The sequence below is a fragment of the Glossina fuscipes genome, unplaced genomic scaffold (genome assembly GCF_014805625.2).
Source record: "Glossina fuscipes isolate IAEA_lab_2018 unplaced genomic scaffold, Yale_Gfus_2 287, whole genome shotgun sequence".
NCBI classification, from domain to species: domain Eukaryota; kingdom Metazoa; phylum Arthropoda; class Insecta; order Diptera; family Glossinidae; genus Glossina; species Glossina fuscipes.
The window spans coordinates 353,182-365,614 of record NW_023998630.1 but is presented as its reverse complement, the minus strand read 5'-3'; the positions used below and the strand labels follow the sequence as shown (position 1 = coordinate 365,614).

The window sequence follows — 12,433 nt, the reverse complement described above, 5'->3', positions numbered from 1 at the left end:
TCCACAGCACCCTAGCTGCTTCTTGTGTAAGCGCGAAGCCAAGCGTTTCCGTAAACGTCGTCTTCGGCGAAGTCCTTGCAGCTCGTTTAACATCCGCGTCGCGCAGTCCTTTAACAAAGGACTCGATTTTTAATCTTTCCAATACGTCGTTGGACACATCGATACACGCGAGATTGGCCAAGCGTTCGATTTCGGTAGCATAATCTTGGATCCTTTCGTTCAGCTTCTGACAGCGCGAAGACAACTCTAGATGGCTTACCTCCTTCACATGTTTGCTATCATATTTCCTTTTCAATGCACCCATAATTTCAGCGAATTCCGTTCTTTTTTTCCGGAATTATCTGGATAATTTCCGCTGCTGCTTCTCTCAAGAAGCTATTAGCGCGACTGCTTTCTCGTCGTCATCCCCCCATATTTTTTGTTGCAACAACACCAAATTGTAGCTTGAATGCGTTGAAGTTAGTGGTGCCGCCAAATAGGGGTGTTTCGACTTTGATAGAGCTGGCGGTTATGTCGTTAGTTTGTAGCTTAGCCACTTCTTTTTTAAGGCTTTTATTTCGTTTTTCAAGGCGTCTGCATTCTCTTCCTGTGCATTTATTCTGGCATCCAATTGCTCATGTGTTTCGTCTATATGTGTTCGCAGGATGCGTTGTTTTTCCTGAATTTTCTCGTCAATTTTTGATTCTATCTGTTCCGTTTGTTTTTGCATTTGTTGTTGCATTTGTTCCGTTTGTTGCTACATTTGTTGTTGGCTTTGTTGTTGCATTTGTTGTTGATTTCCCTGTATTTTCTCAGCAATTTTTGATTCTATCTGTTCCGTTTGTTGTTGGGTTTGCTGTTGCATTTGCTGTTGCATTTGTTTCGTTAGTTGTTGCATTTGTTGTTGCATTTGTTGTAAAAAATGCATAATGTTTATTGTACTTGTACCATCTTCGCCTTTTCCTTCGCTGTGTTTTTTTCCTGCTGTAGCTGCATTTTCTGTTCCTCACAAGTTGTCGGCTTGCTCCCTTCCCTCGATATTGTATACGAATTCAATCGAATCGGCGAGTCCTGTCCGTTTTTTTTCTATCTGTTCGAACAGCCTTTGTTTTAATTCATATTTGGTACCGGTTGTACGAAGGATTCTTTTTCCCAGCTCATGTTTGAGCTGATCCACTTTGAGTTCTTCTAACTTCACCATCCACGATCTCACTTCTGACACCAGTTGTTATTAAATTCGCTTTTATAAGATACAGTCCGTATCACTGGATCGCGGATATTTTATTCAAGAGAAATACACTTCAAAGTTCTTTTATTTACAATTATATTTCTTTTAAATGTGGGATTATTTACAAATTATTTTTGGCAATTCGACTGCTTAACATAAATATTCTTTTTCTACTTTACTGTCTTTCACAAATATTCTATTTATATACATTTTTGTCATCATATTACTAGTACCTAATTTTATGACTTGATTCTTAACTCGTTAACCTGCTTTTGTTGGTAACCGTTTTCATCGGTCTGCAGCTGCATGACATGCCTGCGGATATGCACTTTGTTCTTACCTGTCTGCTTTTCCGATAAGCGTTTTCATCGGTCTGCAGCTGCATGACGCCTCGCAAATGTACATTTGAATTCTTTTCTATTTAAGGAATTTATTGTTTTAAAAAATGCCTTAGCTGGAATCAACTAGATTTGGGAATTCCGTAACAATATATTATATTTACGTGCTGAATCCGCAGATTTCAATTTTTGGGATGTTTCGAGAAAACACGACTTTGCCTTGGATCGAAGACAAAACCTACTTGAAATGAATTGGATCGGACCATCGCCACGATCGCTTTTATTGTCCTTATATTAAAAAAAGTTTGTAGTTATCACAATTTTTCAATAAAAATCGCTGAATTGTGTCATTTTGATACACAAAAGTTGGATCAAATAAGATAATTTTTTGTGCTCCTTCCCATACAAACGCTCCTGCGCAAACTTTTTTTTAAAATAAACATATATTCTTAACCTTATTTAAACTACCTGTCCATCCTTCTATTTGTTCTTGCAATTCTTACCTGTAAAACTCATTTGGCTTAATAGGTCAAATGCAATTAGCCTAGAAATGTTTAAAGTAAGTAAAAGATCTGAATTTATCACCCATAGCAGATTCTCAACTAACACTTTGTACAAATATATTTTGGGTCATTATAAGCTTCTAGCATAAAATACGTGCCTTACCTTTAACTGTTTTGCACACAAATGGATATTTTTTAAGAATAGGTTCACGTAAACGACGCTAGAGACTTTGATAATTTTCTTTAGTTATTGCGTGGCCCCTTTTAGAAGCCGCTCCTTTCAAATAACATTACGATAATCGAAAGAACGACTGTCAACTTGTTGTGTCGCCTTTAACGCAATATTGTGGATTGTAAGCATGAACCTATGTCTTGTCATCAGTAGCTACGTTTCTTCTTACATCACAGTCACTTGTAGGCAGCATCTCTACAGGACATAATATTAATTTTCACAGAAATTAAGTTGTTTCGAAAGAAGACAATCTTACGAGACAACCGCAAATTTAATTTTTAAATTTATTAAATAAGTGCAAATAATATAATTCCCATGGATATGAGCAAGTCCTTTAATACTTACTCAGCGGTTGTTGAATTAAAAATTCTTCATTTTGTTGATATCCTCATAAGTCTTTCCAGACTCTTTAAAGTTTTTATACCCTTCTATTAAACCTTGGTTTTGGCTTTTTTCCATTGTCGCAACAATTTCTTGACATTTTAAGTAATTTAAGTAAAATAATTCAATTGCAAATTCATTTTCTCTCATATCATTTTGAAAATTTGCCGGCATCACGATTACAAAACTACTTTAAATAATAAATTTGCAAACCGAATGAGATGAAAGTTAATGAAATATTCCAGTGAACTATGACAGAATATGTACATCTGTATTCGGAAGAGGCGTGCTTTTAAAATGAAAAATTCCCTCATTTTTCGAACACTGCAAGTAAACATTCTTGAATTCATTTCTATAAAGTGTAAAAACAAATCGAGTGAAATAAAAACATGTTTGCTTAACTTGAACGAACAAAAAAAAGGATTTTGAAAAATTTCTTTTGAAAATCTGTCTTTCCTACTCCAGGTACCGCCCCATCATATTAAAACCTATCAAATAGAAAAATATGATGACAACAATTTGGAATCAGTTATGAGTGCGGTACATTTTATGGTTACCACACAGCATTTTGTGAAAGGACAAATGCGTGTAAGTTTGTTAAGATTCACTGAAGAAAGAAAATTCTATGCTCAAGAAATTCTATTGTTTTCAGTTGAAATGCACCGCAATCATTTTTGATATATTTAAAGAAGAAATTGAAAGTATTATCGAAGAAGATCGACCACGTATTATGGCATCCGGACGATCATACGATGTGCACAATTATCCCTACGATCCGCATGGTCACGGTGAAGGCGGTTATGAGGATCACAATGAATCATATCTGACGTACTATTCAGGTAAGTATTATAAGAAAACAAGAAATCAAAATGCTTCTCACATCATCAACAATGAGCCTGACCGTTTGCACGGATGCCTTATGGTTTTGGAGGTGCTTTGAACTCAACGTGCAAAAACTTTTCGAAAAATTTGTGAAGTGTTCAGTGGAATTATTTTGAATGAACGAAGCACCCAGGAGTGATTTGCTCGATTTTGTTCCAGAGTTCCGAAAATGCACGTCGCAGTCACTAAACAAGTCGGTGAAGCAGGCTGTCAATAAATAGCGAATGCACTAAACGTGAACCACATGACAGCTTGGAATGATTTGAAAAGAACAGGCTGCAAAAGGAAGCTCGTAACCCTCGAATTTTTCAATATGGCCTAATACTTTACGGATTCACCTAAAATGAGTTTAAGTTCAATATGCTCATCAACTTTGGAAAAGAGAAAACTATTTTTTTCATTCCTTATTGTGTTATCGTACAAGTTACGTAAACTTTTGAAATAATTTCAAGGGCATGAACTAGTCAAATAAAAGCAGATTCAGTTTGCTTTAACACAATCAGCCCATGATTTTATTGCAAAGTGTTTTTATTAAATGATGTAGCGTAGTTACATAGTTAGAACATAACTTAAACAGTACCAAAAAAAAAAAAAATGATCTGCTGCTGATTTACAACATTGTTTGGCATAATCATAATTTTCTCCGTTAAATGTCGAATAGGTTCTTAATCTTTTCAAAGCGAAAGCTGAATGAGTAATATGCAGTATTAAATGAGGATGTCAGCCCTATATCTCCATTCAGGAGTGCTATCTTCAAGCTTAACATTGTACGGTATTGCGCTGAAATGTATATAGCATATGCATCAAAGTTCTCAGAACAATTTCGACGTTCGGATAGACATTATACGCTTGAAAGCAATCTTTTGTAACCTCATTATCAATAACTCACTAGTGTGTTCTAAGAACATTGCAAAAATATTTAACAAGACCATATACACACTTGGCGCAAAAGTTGATTCTAAAGTTGAAAACATTTTCTGACTTCCACATTATCCATAAAAGAAAGTATACTCTAATTGCCATTAGGCTGCATGCAAAAGAAAGCTCATATGCCCCCTTAAATTCTAAAAATTAAGGTGAAAGCTCGAAACGTGTTCATGATGCCGATCCAATTGTCAGATTCCACTGCTGGGACGGCCCTTAGGGGAGTTTCGTGGTGGCTGTGGTTGCCCCAAAAATCGCGGCAACACTAAATATTTGAGGTGTAAGATAGGCCTCGCCTCCGCCAGAAGGAAGGGCATGCCATACACATGCCTTTGATCTGGAATTGCAGAGAGCCTTCCTGTTCCCTGCGGGGCGTGAGTGACGTATTCTCACTCCATGTGCCAGCGGGCACCGCAGGGTTAAATTAATTAATGCAGATACCTGCGTAAAACCCCCTGAAACACTTTTTCTGTCAGATTCCTCTCCTTTGTTATAGTCTGCATCTAGCCTAGTTTAACACAAAGATGAAATTGAACTAGTAAGAAAAGTATATTCAACCGGATCCCAATCTCGCATACCAACCACTGTGCTTTTCGCATTGTACTGTCCAAGTTCTTTTACTTGATACTCATATCGCTCGTATTACTAAGAAAAAAATTACTCCACCAGATCGCGGTGTCTACCATATCTATTTTACAATTAACACATTTTTGGCAGATAATTTATCTTCATTTGAGGAATGTACAAAATAGTTTTAAATATACCGTCTTGTTCGCCTTATGATAAATAAGCGTAAAACTTAAAAAAAATGAAAAGAAAATTATAATCACCTGCAACTTTGCGGAGGCGAGGCCGATTTCGTAAACTAAACGTGAAAAATTTCATCATATTATATGCGATTTTAATGAAGTCTTCGGGGGAGAGAATTTACCACAAATTTTTTTTTTTTTTTTTGCCGCGTAAACATTCCCTCGAGCTTACTTAATTGATTATCGTCCAACCTCTCCGATAGATCTTTCAAGGTGTATTTCAATTCATTGCAATTATATTAAGAAGCAGTAAATTAGAAAATATTCTATTTGTCCTAACTGTTACGGATCTTCCGTCCGCTATTGAGCCAAGCTATTCTCTTTCTTTAGCTCACATACTTCCCCATGTCTCTATCAAATTGTTTTAGACATTTAAATAACGTGCGTGATGCGCATTCAATTTTATGATTTTAAATTAAAGGAGTCGTAAGAATCTCTCATTTTCAAGCCGAATTTGATTCACACAATTCATATTTGGACACAATTGCTCTTTCTTCTAATACTCTCAGCCAATTAGGTAGACATTAGTAAATTTATATATGTTCGCCTTGAATTCACATACTTGAGTACACCCAGATTAGCGCTAGGCTTTATTAGATGGCGCGTCAAACAATTTTACAGCCCGTACAACAGAAAGGAGCTATATCGAAGCTTAGTGACATCTACGATGGTTCCATTATATAATCGCCCCCTTATCATTGCCATGTTAATGTAAACCTTTAATATTGTACGAAAATAGATTATGCTTACAGCCTTACCCACGCTATGCAGCCGCAGGTTTAGTCTCAGCATTTTCATTTTAAATAAAATTGATTTTTACCAATGGTATTGGCTCGCTGGTTTTATTATTTATATTATTTCAAAAACTTTGCCAATATAAATTCAATTATGAGCTATTTAATCCACTTAAATTCTTCTATAAATATCTACATGATATTTATAACCTAATCACTTTATTGGAGTCCCTGCATACCCTGTCTCTTTATGCTCAACACCGATTGTGGTACCGGGTATATTAAGTTTGTACGGACAATAAACAACGTTTCAAAAAATTGAAACTTCTTCGGAAAAATTAAGAAGTTCAAAAACCCTTTATCGTTCTGATTTTGATATAAGTTTTCATCCAAGCTTAAATTGAATGAAAGAATCAAACCCAACTCAGTCACTTGTCACTTCTGCATGCAATAAAATTCTTTGAAAGCGCAGCTTGAATTGAATTCTTCTCTATATTGCACACATAGGTTGGTTCCAAATTTCATAAATTGTCCTCTGTAAAAATCATATAATCAACCTTTATACTCCTAGCCATCAAGGAGCCAACGGATATAGAGCATTTCCTTAATAACTTGAGTAAAATTCAATGAACCTGCCGAGTCACTGTGCAGCAGAGTAATCAAACCAACAAACGAGACAAAAAATCGCTGCAAATAGCACCTCAACCATTCGCTAACAGATAATCTACAAAAAAGGGAAATCGAAAACCCAAAATCTAGTGTAAAAACAATTAACATATTCGTTATTCAACCAAAGATAAAATCACTATTAAAGCCCGACAACCATCCAGCTGACCAACTCTGACAACCAACAAACCAATCAATCATGCGAAGTACGTCAAGCCTGTAAAAAGGCGGGAAAAGACACAAATCGATTATATCAAACTGTATCAATCAACGATGTAACGTGTTTCAAGCAAAAAGTTTGCTTTACACCCATCCTTTCTAAAAAAGGAAGACGAAATCGAGAAACAAAATCACAAATCCCGTTATAAATTGAACCTTAACCAATTCCCTCAAGTTTTTTGTGTAGCGTTAAATTTAGGAGATTAAAAAAATTTCATGAAATATTTCGTTCATTTTATTAAATGCTTTACCAATTTTTCTTCAAATGAATAAAACAAGAAAAAACATCCATTACTTTCCCAAAAATTTTCAAAACAAGAAAAATGGAGAAAAAACAAAACTTAATTTAATTTGATTCCCATTACAGCTGCTGATATTAGTTCCTCGGCTACTGCTTCTGCTACACTTGTTACGACGAACTTTTATAAAAACTACCTCCAACAGCATGCGCAACAAATTTGCAATAAATTTTATACACTATTGACACATTCAACAAAAGCTCATCAAATGTTAACGACATTTGTCATTAATCTAAGCGACATGATAATGATGATGATAATGTTGGTAACAAAAAGCATTTGGTATCCATTGACGATTACAATGATCATAGTCATTATGCGGGGGGTTTTAGCGAATTTACACGAAATGCACAAATCCAAAGAAATCACTCAACAAAGCGATTATCGAAAAACAAGAACAACCTATGAAAAACTGCAGAATAGCAATCGTCGTAGTCGTCATCGGCAAACACATTCGAAAGAAAATCAGCAAACTTATCGACAAGTTAGTTTAGTGGCAAATCAAAATGTCATCAATGAGTTTGCTTGCAAACTAAAAACTGCACTCAAAGCTGTTATTAACACGGTGAACATTGATTGCCAACAACTGTCACAAACATTTGCTATCGCCGCTGCTGCTGCTACTTCTACTACCGTCACAATTACAACCTTAATTTCTTCACTGCTTATAGACACAAGCAAACGACAGAGCGATGATTACACTGTTGATGATGATAGTTATGCAACACTAACCAATCCTGCTTCGACAACTGCTACTGCTGCCGCTCTTACACTTCCAACTGATGATGTTGATATTATTGATAGCGATGAGAAAGCATCTAAAAGCAATAACGCCAACTCTATTTCGAAGGATCAAAGATTATTGATGACTGCTGTTATACAATACTATAACGTATTTCAGAAGAATGCCACATCAACAGAAGCAACAACAACAACACAAATTGCATCATCTGCAAATCGTAACGATTCAACGCCTTCCATTGTTACTAATTTTACTAATACTGATGCAAACGTGTCTTTAAATGCTCATCTAATGGCTTTCATGGCTCAATTATTATTGAATCGCTGCTGATGTTAAAAACAAGAAAGAAAAAAAAACTTATTGATGAATGTTGCAACTTCTTAATATGTATACAATTATATATACAAGCAAACACTGTTTAATTACACACATACATAAACACACATATACGAAAACTTTAGCCTAAATATTTATACGAAATTTATATGTAAGATGGCAAAGAAAAAAAAAAAGGTGAAGAAATACGACAGGAAACAGCATTAGCGTGTGAGTTGTGAATTACTTGAATCTTCACGTGTGCGAAAACAAAATAATAGTATTGTAATAATGATAATGATAAGTATAATAAAAATATAAATTCGACAAAAAAAACGTTGTAGTGGTTGTAAGTGTTGAAAAGAAAAAAGAAAATTATACACATATTAAATATTTTTTAAGAAAAATAAATAAATTTCTGTTAAATGTTACTACTTTTTGTGTTAAAGGTTGAAAAAAAAATACGAAACGTACAATTATATAAAATAAAACGAAGAAGAGTGAAACTAAACAAAAAAAAAAGAAAAGCTAAAACTAAAACAAACAAATTAAAAATCGACATATATAAATGATATAGCAAAAGTGAGGTTATGTTCAATCTGATTCGAATACTTTCCACTTCACGATTCACATGGCTTCTTCCGAGTCGTATCTATGAAGCGATTAGGTTATTATGCATTTTTATTCGATCCTTTGGAATTACGAAAGTTTAAAGCTTTATTATTTTATATGAACCGTTTAATTTAAAAGTTTCTTAAATCCATCTTTTAATAGCTACCGTTCAGTTTCGATCTTATAAATTCACCTACAAAAGCAATGTTTTTTTGTGTTCTTCCGTTTCTGCTAGGAGCTTCCATGAAATTAAGACACCGACTGTCTGTTTGAGACAATTATGAAAACTTTGATAGTTTTGATAATCTTCAATATTTACTTGAATCGATTTCCTTGCAAGAAAAAGTAAAAAAGAAATGCGGTCAATTTGCAAAGTGCCCCTCACTCGATGACGTTTATTAAGACGCCTTAAAGCGGTAGATATGAAAAGCATAAATTAAAAAGGCGCAAATAATCCAAATTCGAAACTTTCGTTCCTATCAAATCAATGTTTTGGTAGAAGCTCGAACTTTCAAACCATTCGCCAAATTTTCTAATAGTTATATTACGTACGACGTTAAAAGGAACCTCTTGTTTGTCATGATGCTTAACTAACATAACTTGAAGAAGTATGCATCAGTTATGTCTGTTAATTGTTGCTCTATCAATGGCCGCATAAACTCAAGCGTATAAAGCAATTTTTACTACCGATATTGACAGTTCAGAATTGAAATTAAGTCAGAGGCAACGAAAATTATATACGTAGCTTTCCTGTAATATCCAGAGAATTTTATCTACTAACTAAGGTGAAGAAAAGACATTTGATGAGCCATAGTGCGCCTAAGTAATAACGACTTTGTGAAACACAGGGCAAACAATATTCATTTATTTGAAACTCGACTGCGTTATAAATCTCCCACAATCTAGCAAAATCAAATATAATTTCTCGCATTATCTATCGAGGTGTTCTGTGCCATAAGTAACGCAAAATAATTATAACTGCAGGCAGGCAACGCCAATAAATAGGTACCTATGCCACTTTGCTGAAGCCACTTGGCCAAACCCAAGCGCAATTCTCATGGGCTTGCATGGAGGGCGAACTAAGAAAGTAGACCAACTTGGCCCAAATTTAGCACGGTAAATTTGTATATGAATCGAGTAGACTAATCTCCATTACAAAATGCTATAACTTGTATCTTGGATTGGATCATTGAAGTTTATTTTTACAAAAACATGGCCGGGGCAGTGGGTTCAAACAATTGTCCCATCCCATTTAAATTTTTCTCATTTTCTAAAACCTTGCATTGTCTCTGTTTTTTTTTTTTTTTTTTTTGGAACAATAAGAAATATATCAAGTTTTTTTCAAAATAACAATTTGTAAGGAGAGTGGCCGATTATATATATCATTTGCTTGAGAATCATTTTCTAAATAGGTTGTAGAGTGACTGTCTCTTTGATATCCGTCCTGGAATTTTTTGACTCAACCTACAGTCGCAGTTTTCCAAATATTTTAACGAATTCGAAACAACGCTATTAAAAAAAGATTAAGTCATGTAGTTTTCACAAGCACTTCCTTTATGACGGCATATTTTGAAAAACTTGTCTTTTTAATTTTTCTTTTGTTTACCTTTGCATATTTCTCGCTAAACACCACTCAAAAATAGTATTTCCGCTCATGAAGTGAATATATAAAATTTGGATAATATGGAACTATTTATAGACTCGTTGCCACGTCCTTCCTTCACAATATTAAGCCTTTATATGACGACAAAATTTTATTTATATATAATACTTAGGTCTTTTTTGTATCTTTCCCCTTATAGCGGCTTTTGCGAAAATAAGCTTAAGAAATATGACGACAAAACATTATTTTCTGCCCCTTATGACGGAAGTAAATGAAAAGAATGGTATCGAACCAGGTCATAACATATAAAATATCGGTTTTGCCATAACATTTTAATTTTTGGTGTTTAACACATTGTCTAGAGAGAGTAAACAGTGTTTTATCATTTCAAGTTTTTATTATGCTTTAGTCTTACGAAAAAATTTTTCAGTAATATAATAATTTCATAATTTTTGCGTGGGAAAAATTGGAAAACGTGTGTAAAAAAATATAAGATATTTTCCCTACGGCCAAAACTTTTAATAAATTGAATTATAGAAATTTCTATTCTATTATTCCATTTCAGTTTTTGTGACACTGACTATTCCCATAAAAAAGGCCAAAGGTATAAGTTGAAGTAAGTTAAAATTTCATAAAAATATGTGTAAAGTATCTTTAAATTATTTTAAACAGAATGTAAAAAAAAAAAAATTAAGATAGAGTCAACATAAATTTAAAAATAAATCAAAACTTCATGAATAAAACAAAATAATTAAACAAGTAAGAAAGTTATTTATATTCGCCTTGAAGCGAAGTTTGTATACCCACCACCTGAAGCAGATCACAAATACCACAAAGGCTTTTTGTTAGTTGAAATAGTATGAGTTATTTTATCGAGACATTTCTTCTAGAAATCACAAATATCAAATTGTTGACCAATATCGAACTATAGTTTCTTTTATACAATTTCGACTATTTTCTTTCAACCAAGTTCAAACATGGTCTAAGAGTTTGTGCTAAGCTTGCGTCACTGAGTAAATCGACTTTGAAACTTGACCAGATCATAAATATGTGTCATTTATATAACTCATAGTTCATATGAACTTATGCATCTACACCTCCATTGCGTAATTCCGATGAGAACAAACGAGTGGTTAAGAATTGACTAATAAATAGAGCATACAGCCCGTCGGTCGGTGGCGGGTGCAATAATATTGAACAATGCTGAACAATATAAGTACATCAAGTATTAATTTTAAGTATTTTTTAGTTCTTAAAGTGTAAATATTGTAAAAATGCATACGAGAAGGAAATTATTACCGTTAAAATTGATTAAAAAAAGTTTGGCAATTAAAAAAGTTATTGGATTATTTGGTCTTATATCGTATCTTCTTATTTTTATTGCTTTTAATTTTCATTGGTTAAAAAGAAAAGTTAAGCAAAATTTAATGAATAATAAAGACGGTAACTAGTTCCTTAATATTAAGTCTACCTTAAACTTTTATAAATAATAAATAAAATAAACGCCACTTAACTAAATAAACTAATTGTATAATTTCAGTATTAAAAGTCCTGGCTAAGCGTAAATAAAAATGGTTAGTTTTTATAAAAAGAAGTAAGGAAAAACTTTATATAAATAATGCGAAACTTACATTCGCTTTGAAGTGAATCCCAATATACCCACCATCGCAAACTAACTTTATATACAATCAATGGTATGAACGTCATTTGATTGATATACTTTTTACAAAATATACATTGTACATCATTTTGATAATTGTTTACATCAAATCTCAGACAGATATGTTCTGTTCTGCAAGTCATTGAATATATTGTCAAAGACCTTTCGATATTTTCGGTATTTCGGATGCAATGCAATTTGCAACAATTTTGAGACTTTAAGCCTTCATTAAAGGACAAACAGATGACTACAATACCCTTGGTTGCAAAGCAAATCAAGTTAAAAAACCCTAAAGTTCGTTTTTATT

The 12,433-nt window shown here is 33.6% G+C and overlaps 1 protein-coding gene across 2 annotated transcripts in view; it reads left to right on the top strand.

The window, feature by feature from the left end:
- LOC119642903 overlaps positions 1 to 10,169 on the top strand; it is a 118,701-nt gene extending 108,532 nt beyond the window's left edge. For both annotated transcript variants that reach the window (XM_038042198.1, XM_038042199.1), the window contains exons 6-8: positions 3,127 to 3,249; positions 3,314 to 3,500; positions 7,263 to 10,169. In XM_038042198.1, coding sequence (XP_037898126.1) covers positions 3,127 to 3,249; positions 3,314 to 3,500; positions 7,263 to 8,266 — 1,314 coding nt within the window. In that variant the 3' untranslated portion in view covers positions 8,267 to 10,169. The remainder of the gene's footprint in view (positions 1 to 3,126; positions 3,250 to 3,313; positions 3,501 to 7,262) is intronic.
- Positions 10,170 to 12,433: the final 2,264 nt, after the last annotated feature.